General features: G+C 35.3%; 1 protein-coding gene across 1 annotated transcript in view; it reads right to left on the reverse strand.

Moving 5' to 3' along the window:
- Window positions 1–19,198, reverse strand: part of LOC150107427 (COMM domain-containing protein 6-like) — an 84,883-nt gene that overhangs the window by 30,596 nt on the left and 35,089 nt on the right. Inside the window, exon 3 of the mRNA XM_090391287.1 lies at window positions 570–614. Within this exon, the coding sequence (XP_090247413.1) occupies window positions 570–614 (45 nt within the window). The remainder of the gene's footprint in view (window positions 1–569; window positions 615–19,198) is intronic.

Here is a 19,198-nt window from a genome sequence, read left to right on the forward strand (position 1 = left end):
GGCACACTGCAAGTGCCAATCATACATGGTTACAAAACCAAAACAAATAAAAATTTCTAATGCACAGAAGGAATTGTAAAAAGATTCATAATTATAAATTATGACTATTTTTACACCTTGACCCTTTCTTATATTAACTATAGACAAGATTAATGCTTGACTAAATCATCTATTTGGATTCACTAACATGCCTACCAATGTGAAGATATAGAAAATTTTATTCCTATGGACCAACCATTCATCAAAGTTCAGCATATACATGTGTTGGGTCTAAATATCATTTTCATCACCAATTTAGAATTCCAAGGTTAAGCCTAGTTGTATGTTACAAGATACCAATCTAGGATGACAATCACTAAGTTACTACTACTATGTTGGTTATTTGAGCAAAAGAAAAGAGAATCAGTGCAATGCTCAAGGGGATATTCTTTCCACTTTAGTTAGTTTGCTGTAATTAGATAAATCTGGTTAACTAGGCTATTTTTCAACACATCCTACCTAAATGAGGACTGCTATGATAAACTAGCCTTGCTAATGTGTGCAGAATAAATCTGAAAAGATACATTTACCTTTCCAATGTCTAGGATTTCCACAGGGGCTGCCATATCCTTCTCCTTTGAAAAAATCACAAAGAAACAAAAATGAGATCACTGTTTTCTTAAAAAAAAAAAAACTAATAATACATTTCACTAATAATTCCAAGTGGTAGTTGTCTTTGTGAAAATTACAGAGACAACTACCATGCTGGATTAATACAATAACAAACATACAGAGAGACACAACCTGCAAACTTATTCCTTAAAGTATGCCACAGCAATCCTTCTTTGGTCAACCACTAACCCTAGATTTACTTCTGCTGAGGGACATACAGAAACAAAATAACATATAATAAAAACAAAGTATAATAAGCAGCACTACATCAACAGCTACAGACTGGGGCTTAATTCTTGAGTCCTGTTATTGTAAGTCTAAGGTAACCTAGTGATTGGCTTATAGTTCTATTCTTGCTAGTTTCATCCAAATATCTGGTTATTTTTGTGCTTAACTTTTGGGAATTGTCAGAGGTCTAAAGTCCTGTTCATTCATTATCCTTGTCACCAGATATTATGTGAGTTGCAGATAGACCATCCATATCCTGAGGACTATTAGGCCATCATTCTTGTTGAGACTGAGGTGATGGATTAGCATCTCACATGTTTCTTCGAATTTTCATTCATACCAGGTTTTGGTACATGTTTCTAAACAGTTACATGTATGCTTCAATTGCATGATTAGAAAGAAGCCTGATTTTCCATAATTAAAAAAAAAAATTGAGTCGATGTTCTTTTCTTATTGGGATTATGTATCCTATTTTCTTAATGCCACAGGTGCAAATTTGCACCTCAGTGGGCAAGAGGAAGAAGGGGATCCTTAGAGGAGCTGAGTAAAACATTTTAATTGAGTAGGTGGTTTTAATATATGCTTAATATGATATTTTTGTAGCATTCTATTTTTTTCATATATTTCCTTAATAGGAAATTATTATGACCTTATTTATTTTTTATTTTTTTTTAAATTTTATTTTGGGGTGTATTCTTGTAAATTCTATTGATTGTTTTCCCTGTTGTTGCCATTCTTTTGTTTTGGTTATTGTTTAAAATTAATTTTTTGAAACTCACTGGAACAAGTTGTTAAAGCTATTTTTAAGGGTGCTAATGACATCTAATAATTAGAAACATGTATTCGGAAGAAAAAGAATAATAATTTTATTACGCAACCTAAAACTAACAAGCCATCATCAGTGCATACACAATCACAAAAAGAAACTAGAACATAGAAAGGTTATTCCTTTGGTCACAAACTAATATGAATTTACAAATATAAAACTAAAATTAAAATAAATTAACTTGAAATATAATAAAATAATAAAAATTAAATGATTAAAATACATAAATTGAATGACATGACAAAAAAAAAAAAACTCTGTCCTGGCATAGCACATGGCAGATACTGACCACAATATCCAATTATCCGATACTTGCCTTTTATACTAGTGTTGGTTTAAGTTTGAGCAGTTGTTTAAAGAGTGCTGAAGCACTTCTACACTGCTCAAACTTATATCAGAATGACTGTCTCTTTTCCTTTCTTTTAGTGTTACATGGTGATCAGCATTCATTTCACACAAATCATGAAGACTACAACCGTGCTAGAAATAATTATTTTAATTTCCCAGCATTTCGACCTTCATGTTAAGGTCATCATCTGGAGTATACACCAGTGGCGGCTCATACATCAGTACTATGACACTGCAGCACCCCAAGGAAAAAATTAAAAAATTAAATTTTGTTTGTGTTTATAAATAATAACAATGCTTACAACATTATATAAATGCAATACAACATGTTAAAGGTTACAGCTTATGTTTTGACATTGATTGAATAGTTAATAATTGGAATTGTTCGATTAAAGCTTTAGATTGCACTGCAATCTAACACAGTGTCGGAATTATCATATTAGGCCAATTACAGCTGGTCTCGCCGATATTCATTTGCGCTTCTCATTGCACGTTACCAGTGATCATGACACAGCTCGTTTGGGCAGTGTATCATATGACTGCGCGCGTTATTTCTGTGAGATACGAAACTTTTATTATTGGTGCGTGTTCATGGTGAGGATAAACTATTTTTTGTAAATCTTATTTTATTTTGTTAAAATAACATATAATTATTTATTTATTATAGATACAAGGCTGAATTATGACAAGTGTCACTGTCGAAAATATGAAAAGAATTATATTTTTTCAATTATCGTTACACGAAATAAATGCACTGCGATATAACGCAGTGTCAGAATTATCACGTTAGGCCAATTGCAGCTGGTCTCGCCAATATTCGTTTGCACTTCTTATTGCACATTACCAGTGATTCCGACACTGCTCATTTGGGCAGTGTATCGTTTGCTTGCATGTGTTATTCTGTGAGATATGAAACTTTTATTATTGGTGTTTGTTTGTGGTGAGGGTGAAATATTTTTAATAAAGCAACTTTTTAATATGTAAATTTATTTATTAATAAATTGGTTACTGATTAGGAAAAAAAGATTTTTTTTTTGTATATGTAGCCCCCCCCCCCCGCTTAAAATTTTCACTGGCCACCACTGGTACACACACACACACACACACACACACACGCAGAGGCAAGCTATATTACATTTCACATAGTATGCTAAAGAGACAATTTGATCAACAGTTATTCTACTGGCCTGACTTCTAGTGAAAAAAATAATAAAATAAATAAATAAAATAAAAATAAAATAAAATAAATGAAATGAAATGAAACAAAATAACTACATCACAGCTATATTCAGTTTATGACAATATCAGAGAAAAATTTTTTCGTATAGATAATTTTATTACAGCAAAAGTGATGTTCTAAATTAACATGAGAATTGACATATTAGTCCTATTTATAACTCTTAGGGAGAAAGGTAAGGTTATATGGGTAGAATATGTGCCTTCCATATTCTTGGGATTTTTAGATCATCATTATTTTTAATCTAAAATTTCCAAGAATATGGAAGGCACATATTCTACCCACATAACTTTTCTCCCTAAGAGTTAATTATAAATAGGACTAATATAACAATCCTCATGTTAATTTAGGACGTCACTTTTGCTGTAATAAAACTATCTATATGAAAAAAATTTTCTCTGATATTGTCACGAACTGAATATAGCTGTGATGTAGTTATTTTGTTTCATTTCATTTCATTTATTTTATTTTATTTTTTTCACTAGAGGTCCGGCCAGTAGAATAACCATTGATCAAATCATTGTCTCTTTAGCATTCTATGTGAAATGTAATATAGCTTGTCTCTGTGTGTGTGTGTGTATATATGTATGTATGTATACTCCAGATGACCTTAATATGAAGGTTGGGAAATTAAAATAATTATTTCTAACACAGTAGTCTCCATAATTTGTCTAAAAAGAATGACTGTCTATCCATTGCTAAGATTTGGGAGAGCCTCATCCTCATAAATGGCAATCAATAGTTTGCTCCCCTTCCAGGCTTCATTTATTTTATTGTATTTCAAGTTAATGGTGGCCCTCCAGCATGTGGCTCAGATCTGTAAAAAGGAATAACATTCCTTTGTTCTAGCTTCATCTTTTGATTGTGCTTGTGCAGTGATGATGACCTGTTAGTTTGAGGTTGAAATATATGCAATAATAAAATTATTATTTTTCTTACAAACATGTGTTTCAAACAATCATTCACAGGTCATTAATGACGCATAGTTTTGCACTGGAAGGTGGTATGAGCACGTACATATTATTATTATTATTGTTCCGGGCAACTCCAAGGAGGCGACAGACTCATCGAGGGAGGCCCTAACATCATGTCAAGAACAACTATTCGACATTCACACAGCATCTATCATACCTTGCCTTGAATTCATTCACGGTCGTAGCACCCACAACAGACTGAGGAAACTTATTCCACTCATTCACCACTCTCCAAGTAAAAAACCTAGCACCCACAACAGACTCAGGAAACTTATTCCACTCATTCACCACTCTCCAAGTAAAAAACCTAGCTCTAACACCCTTGTCAACCACGCTCTTGCCCAGCTTCCATGCATGGCCCCCTAGTCCTCCCACCACCAGTCATATTTTCAAAAATATCTTCTGGATCAATCTTATAGAAACCCTTCAGTAATTTGAATGTCTCAATCATATCACCCCTCCTTCGCCTATTGTCCAATCTCTGCAACCCACAAATCTTCAACCTATTCTCATAAGGTTCATTCCACAGACCTGCTATCATCTTGGTCACTTGTCTCTGGATCCTCTCCACTTCCTCCCCATCACAAAGAAACCCTGGTGCCCATAACTGGGCACAGTAGTCCAGATGGAGTCTTATCAAGGCTCGATACAGAGGAACAACAACTTGCTTGTCTCTGCATGTTAAAGTATTTTTCAGAAGCCAAGTGATTTGATGAGCTGATTTAGTCACTTTTGCAATGTGCCCTCTAAACTTCAATTCCCTGTTCACCAACACTCCCAAATCCCTGGCCTCATCAATCTCCTGGAGTACGGTTCCACCAATGCGATATACTGCTGCTATTCTTTTCACCCCAAAGTGCATAACCCTTACACTTTGCCACATTAAATTGCATTCCTTTTTTCCTAGCCCAGTCCTCCAAACTATCCAAATCATCCTGTAAAATTCTGACATCCTGTGCACTCACACAATTGCTCTACCCAACTTTGCATCATCAGCAAACAAGTGAACACTTCCTCTCAAATCCTTTCCTATATCATTGATGAATAAATTGAAAACCAGTGGTTCAAGAAAAGAGCCCTGCAGCACACCACTAGTCACAAGTCGTCTTTTAGACTCCACTCCTGCATAAACCACTCTCTGGTATCTCTCCTTCAACCACCCTCCTCTCCATCTCACCAACCCTATATCTATCCCCATCTGCTCCAGTTTAGGGTTCCATGTGGTATCCTGTCAAAGGCCTTGGCAAGGTCCAGTAGTATCACTGTAAACTCATTACCCCTATCCAGTTCAGCCGTCACTGTGTTATAAAACGTGAGCAAGTTACTAAGGCATGATCTACCCTTCACAAAACCATGTTGTCCCCCATACAATATCCCATCTATCCAATCCTGTATTCTTTTCTTGACTAATTTCTCTAAGACCTTGACAATAATTCCTGATATGCTAATCGGTCGGTAATTTACAACAGCAGTCTTGGAACAACCTTTATGCAGTGGAACTATTTTCCCCTCTTTCCACCTCCTCGGGACTAATCCAGACCCGAGACTCAAATTAAACAAAATGGTCAAGGGTACTGACAATTCTTTAGCTGCTTCTCGTACGACATGAGCTGGTATGCCATCCAATCCCACGGATGTATTGACATTCAGGTTATGCAATAGACTACTCACCTCCACTTCATTCACCACAATTCCCGTATAATCTACTGGTTTATTCGTTTCTGCAATGTCACCACCTGGATGACATATACTTGCAAAGTGCTCACTCAGTAACTCAACTATATCAACTGATTCAGTTACCTCCCTACCATCGGCATTCTTTAAAATCATTCTGCCATGTACATTTTTCCTTTTACTTGCTACATATCTAAAAAACTGTTTAGGATTCTCTTTAGTCTGCATGGCCAATGTTCTTTCGTAATCCTTTTTTGCTTTTCTTACCACACTCGTTACCCTTCTGGCCTGTGTTTTATACCGTTCATGTGTCTGCCTGTCACTTTCTCCTTAAATTCCCTCCATAGTTGTTTCTTTTTTTGCAGCTCAAGCTTAATGGTGTTATTCATCCATTTAACCCCTACTTGATTTATTATTCGGACTCTAGGTATACAGTCAGCCATTGCTTCATGCAAACACTTCTTAACTGCCTCCCATGCACTATCAACTTCTAGTCCTTGCAGTTGTACATGCCATGGCACTGAACCAATCAAACTCCTAAGCTTGTCATACTTTCCAGCCTGATAATTCCACATGTACCCTGTCTTAATTGAAAATTCCACACCTTTAGCCACCTCCCAAATCAAGACCCTATGATCACTCTCACCAATTGGTGGCAATGTGGTCATATTTGTTACAGCCAAATCCTCAGATGTAATTACTAGGTCAAGCACTCTCTGACCCCTAATATTTTCCATTACATGCTGTCACAGATAGTTATCCCTTAATAACCGCATAAAATCCAATTCCTTTCTCCTGTGTGTCCTCTCCTCACTCCAATCAATGCAACCATAGTTGAAATCTCCCATAATAATTGCCCTCCTTCCACTCATTTCTTCTATTTGCTTGTGCATACTGTCACCATCATCTTTTCCATCACCTGGTCTATAGCAGCACCCAATTGTATATTTAGTTCTGCTAGCCACAATCTCACACCAAATGGCCTCAAATGTGCTCTTTTCTCTATCCTGCAATTCAACTTCTATTCTCCTTGGCTGTAGCTCATCAGTTATCATCAACAATACTCCCCCCCCCCATTTTATTCTCCTTGTCATTCCTGAACACACTATACCCATCACATTCAATCCCACTAGATATATCATCTCTTCTATTTGCATATAGAGAGGAACATTTGTTAAAAATAGAATATAGCATAGTATTCAGGAAAAAACATTGCACTATTTCCTTAAATAATAAAATAAAAATATCATCAAAACTTTGATTTTAATTGTTAAATACAGAGAATAATTATGGATTTAATAATCAAAATGAAATTGTGATAAATTATGATTTAAGAAAAGCAATTTTTCTGTACTTTTGCAAGAATTCTGTTTTTTTTGTTTTTTTTTTCATAAATATTTCTAGCTTCTATGGGAAAAAAACAAACAAAACTTTCTTTTACTGTATATGCTGGAACCAAACAGAAATTTTCTTGCTATTTCACTCAAAATTATGTGATTTTTACATTCTTATCACCCCACTAATGGATCGTCACTTCTTTATAACAATGGTTTATTAAAATATATAATCATCTTATCATTAATGTGTTTCTGAAGCTGATTCTGCTTTCAGTGCATCCCTGCTTACTCTCAAAATTGATGGAGATCATCAACAATCACTTTTCTTCACTTCCTAAAGATCCATTGAGTAATTAGTGATCACCAATACAGATTCTGCCATTCTAGTTATACATTAAACCTCACCAAACTTACACAAGTTTGGACAAAGGCCATACAAAGAATCGGAGAATCTAATCTGGTTGCTCTTAATATTTCCAAGGTTTCTTTGCAGTCTCCATTCCCTCAGTCTGTCCTCATAACTAACATTGTACAAGCCTGATACCATCTTTGTTATATACCTCTGCACTTTTTCCAAGGTTATTTTATCCTCTTCAAATCCTTGGGACCAAGTGTGAGCATGGTGGTCTGATCAGGCCAGTATTGCAGCAGTCCCCTGGATTGCCTTCACCACTTTTGCAGTATGTTCCCTGAATTTCATGTTTCTATCAATCATCACCCCTCAAGATCCTCCACTTTCCCCCAGTACAGTTCCTCCAAAAGAGTATGCAGCTTCCCATTGATGTATCCCAAACTTCAAGACTTTACATTTAACTAAAAAAAATTGACACCCTCCATTAATTTGCCCACCTGTCTAGTTTATTCAAATCCTCTTGAAGGGCTACTACATCTGCATCTACTACTATTACTAATAACCATTCCCAGCTTCACTTCATCTGCAAACTGAATATCTTCATGCAATTCACTGACAATGTCAGTGATATAAAGATTAAACAGTTCAGGTTCTGGTACTGACCCATGTGAGACTTCACTTGTAACCTTCTGCTTCATTGATACTGCTCCCTCATACACAACTCTCTGATACCTATCAGAAAGCCAATCCCCAATTCAATTCATTAATGGTTTTGTGAAGGGTAGATCGTGCCTCAGTAACTTGCTCGCATTTTATAATACAGTGAAAGTCAAGTTGGATAAAGGTAATGGGTTTACATTGATAGTGTGGACTTTGCAAAGACTTTTGACAGAATACCAAATGGAATTCTAATTAATAAACTGCAGCACATGGGGGAATGGATACAAAGCTGGTAAAGTGGATAAGAGGGTGGTTGATGAAGAGATATCAGAGAGTAGTTTATTCAAGAGTCCAGGAGAAGGCCTGTGACTTGTAGCATGTCACAGGGCTCTGTTCTTGGGCCACTACTATTTAATTTGTACATTAACAATATAGGAAAGGACCTGGTAGTTGGCATGATGTTTAGTGCCTCTCTCAGTGAGTCTAAGGACTTCATGAAGTAGCCCATAATAATAATAATCTGATCGAGTCTGGCATCGCAGCATTATTTCCAAATCAGCATCTTATGGTCTCCTACTTATCCTCTTTGAGCAGCTTGCCAACTTCCTCTCATTTGATTTTTCCATCAATGTCAGAGTACCCCAATGCTCTGTGCTTTTGCATACACATCAGTGATCTTCTCTCATTAACATCCAATCTATTCATGGCTTTGAATAGATTGGATTAACATCCAATCTATTCAAAGTACACTCCATTCTTTTTCTTCTTTGTCATTCACAAAACCCTGTAGTATTCAGCTGACTCAAGCTTCAAGATCTATGGCCAATGCCTTAAACATCGATCTTCTAGCCATTATGGTTAATACTCCACTCACCAACCAAGATCAGTTCTCCCTTTTTTGGTTGACTTTTGCATCTGGAATAAATACATCATCTCTCCAGTCTCTAAAGAGTTTGGTAACCATTTCGTTTGAAGCCTTACTTCTCTTCTACTCCACTCCTTTAACACTTTATATATCCCAAATACTGGGCCAAGCTTATAATAATGCTGTCATATCTGGTGCCCTAAAAACTTCCCTATTTGTTTAATAGATGACCCTACTCCGATTCCCTCCTAGATGCTCCATTTCTGATTCTATCTCCTCTAGAAGTATTTAGAGGCCTTGTAGCATTCATGAAGTATTTCCATGAATGTTACTCCACTGAACTGACTATCACTGCTCCAATTCCATCTAATTATGTACCATTCAGACTCACTGAATCAATTTCTTATCCTTTTCCCTTATTCCATATACCATTTTCCCAAAGCATACAACTTCCAACTTTTCAAGAAAGAAATTAAATGATTCCTTTCTTCTTTCTGATCCCTTGTCCACACACACACACACACACACACACAGCAATGTTGTGCTATAGGTTTTGAGATGTGTGTGGGATTGGGGGATTGATAATTTTTTTTTTTTTTAATAAAAAAAAAAATCAGTAGAAAAATGATTCTAAATGAATGAATGACTGCAAAATCATAAAATGATGCATACCTTCTTGCATAGTGACATCATACATTACCATGACAACTAAACTTTTTTAGCTTTTGACAATTTTGTTTTGCCTAATTTTACTATCAGAAATATAAAATCAGATTTGATAAATTTTAATCAAGATTCCAATGTTGAATTTCAATAAAAATTAGATCTGTCCAGAGTAGAATTCTAGCATATCAAAATGCTTGACAAAATTTTGCCAGTAAAAGTAATCTGATTGTAACTGAAACTGATTGAATAGTCATAATTAACAAGCAACTACCAAATTTCATTTCATTTCATTTCATTCCATCCAGCCAGACCGGAGTTATTCTGCATAATTTTGAAATGCTTTGACAAATTTTGCAAGTGTAAATGGTCTAACTGAAAAAAAGAAAATTGAGATGTCTTATCAATTTCTGGATGAATTTCAATGATCTGTGCAGCCAGAGCTAATGAGAAATGCTCAGGGAAGAGACAAACAAAATGAATTCAGTACTCCTTTTTTTTTAGGTGCATTTCGCAAAATATACCTAAAAAAGTCCAAGCTGAAAAGTCCAATCAGCATGCAAAAAGTTGTCTATTTAAAGTTGGCATAAGATATATAGTTACAGCTATGTCACTAGAATAAGATAAAAGAACACGTTCCATAAAGTACAAATATTTTGGTTTATACCTCATAAGTCACTATCAGTGTTTATCAAATAATGAAAAATTCAAAAACAACAATAAGTACATGAAGAATGGTATCTATTCATGTGCATAGTCATGAGAGCACCATGTTAAAAATTATTGGATTATTTAGGATCCTGACTGAGGGGTTCACTCTCATGAATATGGGAATGGCAAACTTGAGGTACCTGATGACTTGAGCTTACTTCATGCTATACTTCTAATATACTGCCTGTATATCTTGTATCTATTTTTCTTTCATTCTCATTGCTCTTCTCCTTTCTTGCTTCCCCCTCCCCACCCACACATACCCAAATACTATTAGAGTACTCAAGGGCTAGGAATGATTTTTCCTTTCCTCCCACCTTTTTCTTGCAGTGGGAGCCTGCCTTCTCTCCTAAGGTTCTGGCTGTCCTCAGTGGACTCTGAAGTAGAGGCAAGCTGGCTGCAGTATTTTGCCTATAACTGCTATGAACAAAAAAAAGTCACTCATAAGAAAGATTCCGATAATTGGACCACATGTTTATTACGATAACTAACAATAAAAAACAACCTGACAAGTTTCGTAAGTCGTGACTTATATCTTCAGGGGTCAAAGAATTTTTGCACTGCATCTACATTCGGATATTCAATTTAATGAACAGTTAGACAACTGCATGGAATGAACTATTTTGAGTAATTTCTCATCTCGTGTGTTTTAGCTTTTAGTTACCTTTGACCCCTGAAGATGTAAGTCATATGGCTTAAGAAACTTGTCAGGTTGTTTTTTATTGTTATTTATCATAATAAACATGTGGTCCAATTACCGGAATCTTTCTTATGAACTGATAAACCACAGAAACCTTCACATACAAAAAAAAGTCACATCTGATGCATCTTACTAGAGACCACTTAAGGGAAATAAGAAGTATGTGGTCAGCAAAGAACATTTACAAGTATATCAACAATCAAAATTAGAATATGATTTAAAACTGGAAAACTTAAACTGCTGAATTTTTTTAATTCTTTTAAGAAGAATTTAAAAAATATACATGGAGTATAGCATGTATGTAAGAGACACATTGGACAGACAAGGGATATTAACATCTAAAATGCAATCTAATCTAATCTAATAGTGATCACTATTTAGTCTTGAGCAGGATAAAATTGAATTTCATATTGAAAAGAATAACATGTAAGAAAGTTTTAAAGCGAATAAAAGTTGAGCAGCTCTCAGATGTGAACTGTAGACTAAAATACAGAAATATTATTGAAAAGAAAATGAAAGAGTTTGAGAACAGGAATCAAACCTTGGAGATTCAGTGGCAAACTCTGAAGTAAACATTAATTGATTCTGCCAGATAGGCATGTGGTGAGGTTGTGTGCAAGGATAAAAAAATCAGAACTCCCTGGTGGACACAGGAAGTTAAAGAGGCAGTAAAGGAAAAGAAGAAAGCATATCAAAAGTTCCTGGCAAATAAGTCAGCTTTTACTCTTACAGAATACAGAGACAAATGTAAGAAAGCTAAACAGTGTGTAAAACTAGCTAAACAAAAGTCGTGGGAGGACTTTGGCAAGAATATAGAAAATAAATATCAAGAAGGTGGCAAAATATTCTGGAGGTTGTTGAAGAAGCTTAGGAATGGAGGAAAGAGTGCTGTAAAAGGAATTAGAGATGATAAAGGTGAAATGAAAACAGGAGAAAAAGATATCCTTGACGTATGGAGTAATTACTTTGAAAAACTGCTAAATGAAACAAGCAGTGATGACAGCACAGTGATAAAAAACACTGACCAGGCATGCAGTCAGGAATACATATCCATACTTGAAGTAGAAAAAGCCATCAAAGGCTTGAAATGTGGAAAGGCAGCAGGAGTAGATGATATTCGACCAGAAATGCTGAAGTATGGTGGTATAAGAGTCTTACAGTGGCTGCACTGCATAGTTCAGAAAGCCTGGACAGAGGGACGAATTCCCGATGATTGGAGTAGAGCTCTCATAGTACCCATATATAAAAAGGGAAATAAAACTGAATGTGAGAATTACAGAGGTATTTCCCTACTGAGTGTTCCTGGCAAGATCTATGCAAGTATTCTTGAGAAAAGGTTGAGAAGAATTGTGGAAGAAAAGCTTGGTGAAGAACAAGCTGGATTCAGGCCAAATAGAAGCTGTCAGGATCAGATCTTCACTTTACGACAAATAGTCGAGAAAGCATGGGAATATAACAAAGATCTGTATTTAAGTTTTGTCGATTTGGAAAAGGCATATGACAAGGTGCCAAGAGAGAAGCTATTCAAAACGCTGCAGTTATATGGTGTCAATGGGGCATTATATCAAGCAATACTTAGTCTTTATTTGAGTTGTGAGTCAGCAGTTAGAATTGAAGGAAGTACAGGAAGATGGTTTAATGTTAAATCTGGTGTGAGACAAGGATGTACATTATCCCCTCTGTTATTCATTATCTATATGGATCACATTATGAAGGAATGTGGTATTAAACCTGATATCAAAATTGGAGATGTTAATGTCAGCTCTTTGCTTTATGCGGATGATGTTATACTTCTAAATAAATCCGCTACAAGTCTGCAAGATTCTCTGACTAAATTGAATAGCTGTTGTAATAGATATGGTATGAAGGTCAGCAATAAAAAGACAAAGACAATGAAAATAGGCAGAATCATTGAAAATGTCAACTGTGTTGTGAATGGAGAACCTGTGGAACAAGTAAAACATTTCAGTTACTTAGGCACAATTTTTACTGAAGATGGTAAACTAAATATAGAAATAGACAACAGAATCAGCAAAGCTGGTATCGTGGGAAGTCAAATGAATAAATTCATATGGAATAAGAAAGAAATTAGTCGGAACACTAAATTAGCTGTATACAAGACTGTGTTCAAACCAGTTTTAACTTATGGATCTGAGAGCTGGGTCAGAAGTAAAACACTTGACCAAAGACTAGAGACCGCAGATATGAGAGTCCTGAGAAAGATTAGAGGCGTGAACAGATGGCATCAATGGCAATATCATATTAAAAATGAGGATATTAGGAAAGAACTTGACATTGTCAGCATCCAGGAATGCGTTAGCAGAGCTAATCTCAGATGGTATGGTCACTTAAATAGAATGGGAGAGGAAAGATTAGCAAAACAAGTGTTCTCTGCCACATTGGCAGCAAAACGACCCAGAGGAAGACCAAGATATAGGTGGATTGATACAGTACAAAGTGCCTTAGACGATAGAAATATAAGATCTGAGAATGTTGGAGTTTTGACAAGTAACAGACTGATTTGGAGGAAAATTGTAGATAGGAAGTTAGTAATGATGTAATTTTTTCATGTAGTACTGTCCTATCCTGTACACCCCTTGAAGGTACATGGCAGGAATTTGATGATGATGATGATGATGATGATGATATTTTAAATTATGATATTTTTGCTGTTTGGCCTCATTCTAAAAATGAACTTACTACTTTTCTATATCAGATCAATAGCCTTCACTCATGCATTCAATTCACCATGGAAAAAGAAAATGCTGGTAGTTTACCATTCTTGGACATCCTTCTTACTTGCAAACTTGTAATGGATATTTAAAAGTATAATATAATTTGCATAAAGTAAAGAGCTGAGATTAACATATCCAATGTTGACATCAGGTTTAATACCACCTTCCTTCATAATGTGATCAATATAGATGATGAATAACAGAAGGGATAATAAACATTCTTGTCTCACACCTGATTTAACATCAAACCATCTTGCTGTATCTCATCAATTCTAACTACTGACTTACAACTCAAATAAAGACTAAGTATTGCTTAATGTAATTTCTATTGACACCATATAATTGTATTGTTTTGAAGAGCTTTCCTCTTGACATATTGTCGTATGCCTTTTCCAGATCTACAAAAACAGATCCTTTATATTCTCATGAGTTCTTAATCATTTGTCTTAAAATGAAAATCTGATAAAGATTTTCATTTTAACACCAGATTTTCTTAAATCTTGATAAAGATAAAGAATCTGATAAAGATTTTCATTTCTTACAACCTCAATTTGACCTGAATCCAGCTTGTTCTTTGCCAAGTTCTTCCACAACCCTTCTTAGCTGTTTGTCAAGTATACTTGCATAAATCATACCAGGAACACTAAGTAAGGAAATATCTTTGTAATTCTCACATTCAGTTTTATTTCCCTTTTTATAAATGACTACCTGTGAGAAATCTGCTGTAATCATTTGGAATTCAACCTTCTGAATTATGCAATGCAGGCACTGTAAAACATTTATACCTTCATATTTTACATTTCTAGTCAAATATCATCTACTCCAGCTGCTTTCCACATTTCAGGTTTTTGATGAGATTTTCTATTCAAGTATTAATATGTATTACTGATTGTATGCCTGTCAAGTGTTTTCCAACACTGTGCTACCACTGCTTGTTTTGTTTTAGCAATCTTTCAATATAATTACTCCATTTACATCAAGGATATCTTTATCTCCAGTTTTCATATCAGATGTACTATCTCTGATTCCTTTTACAGTACTCTTTCCTTTGTTCCTAAGTGTTTTCAATAGCCTCCAGAATATATGGCATCTTCCTGATATTTATTTTCTATGTTCTTATGAAAGTCTTCCTATGACTTTTGTTTAGTTAATTTTACACAGTTTCACTTTCTTACATTTTTCTCTGTATTCTGTAAGAGTTAATTACAGAATTATATTAATATATTATATTAATATTAAAATAAAAGATAAAAGGTAAGTAAAAAAATTATGTATAACTGAATTTAATTAGACATAACTTAAAAAATGCAATAATATTAATACAAATTAAAAGTAACACTGTAAACACAGTGCAATGGTATTAAAAACAGAGACAAGGTTGCACAGTACACCTAGGAAACACACCCTCTTATGTGGATACTGGGATACTCATTAAACATTTCAAGCAAGTACTAGGAAAGTAGGTATCAATATGAGCCTCTGCCTTCACAAGAGGGAGAGCAATAATTGTTAACCAAATAACTACCAGTGTCCTGCATACACTAAAGATTCTCATGCCACCAGTGCAATTTATCAAACAAATACAGTCAGCCATCTATCGATTCATATGGAACCAAACTGGCTTTCCTACTCCTGAAAGCTAGAAGCTGAGTGCTTCTCTTAAAGAAGGAAGACAAAACTTGATCTCTATAGACCACATGATAACAACATTCAGCACTCACTTTTTCCTTAATACCCTAGAACAGGAAATGGCACACAAATGCACCACTGAATATATTTTCATTTCTTTTAAGGTTACACTGGTCAGCATTCATATGAAGAACTTATGGAGACAAAAACATGTTGGAGTAATTATCTTACTTTTAATTAAGAAAATAATACGATGTTTTGACCTCTGTATTGAGGTCATCATCATCAAGAACACATATGCACAGGACACAAGCTACATGACACTACACAAAAGCAAGATAAATCTAAATGCTTTGTTTATTGTTTACCTAGCCTGACCTCTGGTGGAAAAAAATTTTTAAAAAAATAAAATAAAAATATTACTAAATAAAATATATACAAAAAAAAATTAATTCGCAAAAAAAAATAAACTTTTTATTCATATAAGTATAATAATATACAGATGATTGAGGAAAAAAAATTATATCTAAACTAAAATAAAAAAATTATTTCTATAGTCCTCATATATTAAGGTTTTATTCTGTTTGGGGTTGTAAACACAGAATGAAATATATGGGAGGGTCAATAAATCATATTTTTTATACATGCGTCAAGCTGTTATAAAAATGTAAATTATCAGTGTATAGTCTATCATCCACACACTCTGCAACCGGATCGCCAATTTCCTCTCCGATGCTTCACTGCATGTTATGGTAAATGGCTTTCTTTCTTCAAATTTCTGTACCAATGCCAGAGTCCTTAGTGTGGGGGAAAAGGGGGGGAGCTCTGTACTTTTGCCCATGCTCTTTCTCCTATTCATAAGCATCTCCCATGGTGCAGTTGGAGGAATGACATGATTTTGTTCCCTTTAATCAAAAAGAAAAGACCTGAGTATTAACTCAAGTCTTTTCATAATTTCAAGGTGAATGAGCCAATCTCATACGAAGGTAGCATGGTTTTTTGTTTGTTTTTCATAGATACTCAAGTTTTTCATCCAGCATACAGGCAAACTGTCCAGAGAATACATGCAACTAACAGAAAAAAAATACTATTATTGGGCAGCAGATGGAATGTGTGTGTGGATGGAAAAATGGGTAATAACTGAATAATGAGGGCAGTGGATTGTGTGGTGTTTTGATGTTTGATCTCTGATGTTTGATCTCTCATTTTGATCTTTGATCTCAATGAGATGAGACCAATCTGGTCAACTTTAATGCTGCCAAAACACAATCTTGACTTATTTCATGCAAGAAAGACAGCACTTCAACTCTCTTCACATTTGATAATACCCAAATCTCCTTCTTGGATTGACTTATATCACTCACCTCTCCTGGCAAAAGCACATCCATTGACATCATATCATCATATACCACTCACCTCTATTGGCATAAGCACATCATATCCATAGCCTCCTTTGCATCCAAAAAAAAAATTGGTGTGCTTTTCAAGATATTATTTCTCACATGTGCAACTCCTAACAATGTACAAATCCACCATACCTTAGAATATGAGTCTCATATATGGTGTGATGCACCAAAAATCTTTCTCAAAATATTTGATGAGGAACAATTGGTTAATTGATGGCCTTCTCTAAGAGACTTGCTTCAGAGACTATCTCAAAAACATACTGTTTCTGCTCTGGGTCTCTCCTACAGGTATTTCACTGAACTGGCTGACACCATTCTTGCACATTTCTTCATACTCAATAAACATCTGAGCAGTTCTGGTAACATTAATTCACTTTCCAGCTATAAACATGTTGAAAACAACTTCTCCTCCTCTTTCATACTTCAACTGCTGAGCACTGAAACAGGCTTCTCCACAGTTTTTTTTTTTCCTAAGGACTAAAATCTCCAGTTGTTCAAAAAATATATCAACAGGTTCCCTCTTTCTTCTTGACTCTTTGAACTGAAGTGCAACAGGTTTTTCAAGTCTCGTGTTTGGAACTGATATTGCATGCATATGTGTTCCATCCTATTTTCAAAAAAAAAAGGGAGATAAAAGTCAGCCCATCTTGCTTAATTGTCATCAATATGGATCAGTTCTCATTCCACAGCAGACCTCCTAGCTAACTTCACCCACTTTTGAATGCAAGCATGGAAAAGTTTGAAGAAACTCAAGTGGTCACTTTGATACTTCCAAGGCATTTAATCAAGTCTAGCACTGTGGCCTTCTCATACAAAGCAACCATCTTATGTTATTCCTCTCTCACTCTGTGAATGGATTGCCAGCTTCCTCTCTGGCCATTCATTGCAAGTTACGGTTGATGGTTTCCTTTCATCAGATTTCTCAATCTGGTGTACCTCAGGGCTCAGTACTGTCACCTATGATCTTCTGCCTGTATAATGATCTTCTCTCCCTGACATCCAGTCCTATTCATAGTTCAGTTGATGACTATACTCTCCACCCTTCTTTTTCATTTTCAAAACCTTGTAGTGCTCAGGTAACTTGCACTTCAAGATCTTCCTTTCTCCATTTTCCTTTCCATTTTCAAGGGGGATGAGGATAACCTAGTGAATTTTTAATGCTCCCAAAATGCATTCGTTTCATTTCTAGAAAGAAAGACCATTCCACTCTCTCCCTCACTTTTGACTATATTCCTCTTGCCAACCAGGACCAATTTTCTCTCCTTGGGTTAACTCTCACATCCAATCTATCCTGGCATAAACACATAAAGTCCACAGTTTCTTCAACTTCAAAAAAAATTGGTATTCTTTTCTGTTCCAAATAGTATTTCTTTCCTGTCCAACTCCTGAAACTTTATAAAGCTCAAATATGCCCAACCTTAGAATACTGCACATAAAACCTTTTCTCTGAATGTTTGATTGTATATAGAAGAGTAATTCACTTGACTGATGATCTCTCCTTCCAATCACTTTCCCCAAAACATTCTATTGCTACATTATGTCTCTTCTACAGGTATTTTCATGGACACTGCTCCTACACCCATTTACAGTTCAACTCCTAATTCATTGAACCAACTTTTTATCCTCTGCCTTCATTTCCTACATCTCTGCTCTTTGAAACAGTCTTCCCCAATGACTACAACCTTTAGGTTTTCAAAAAATACATCAACAAACTCCTCTCTTCTGTCTAACCACTTACACACATATGGTACTAGATCATAGGTCTTGGGAATTGTCATGTGTGAGGTTGATATAAAATACACACACACATGCATGAATAACTTGTTGCCAGTTAAGTGGGCCTTCAATGATGAGTCTACTGACTCCATGGAGGTGTAATAAAACATAATAATAATAAATATATAAAACTACAGTTTTATATATATATATATATATTTATATATATAACTGTAGTTTTTTTTGATAGCTCTGTTGTTGTTAGTGTATAATGTTTCTGTCGGTCTTTTTTGTATATATCTTTGTACTCTGAGCCAGTCTGGCTGGTCGAGTGGTTAGCGTATCTGCTCTCCAGCCAAAAGGCTGTGGGTTCGAATCCCACCGTGGGCATGGATGTTTGTTGTCTGTGGAAATACTAGTGGTGGTGGTCAGAGGTAGATGGCGTTGGTGTAGTTGTGGATGATGGTGGAGACAGAGTTAGAGCAG

Source organism: Typopeltis vanoorti, chromosome 4 (genome assembly GCF_054136105.1).
Source record: "Typopeltis vanoorti isolate ZY-2024b chromosome 4, IOZ_Tvanoo_1.0, whole genome shotgun sequence".
Taxonomy (NCBI): Eukaryota; Metazoa; Arthropoda; class Arachnida; order Uropygi; family Thelyphonidae; genus Typopeltis; species Typopeltis vanoorti.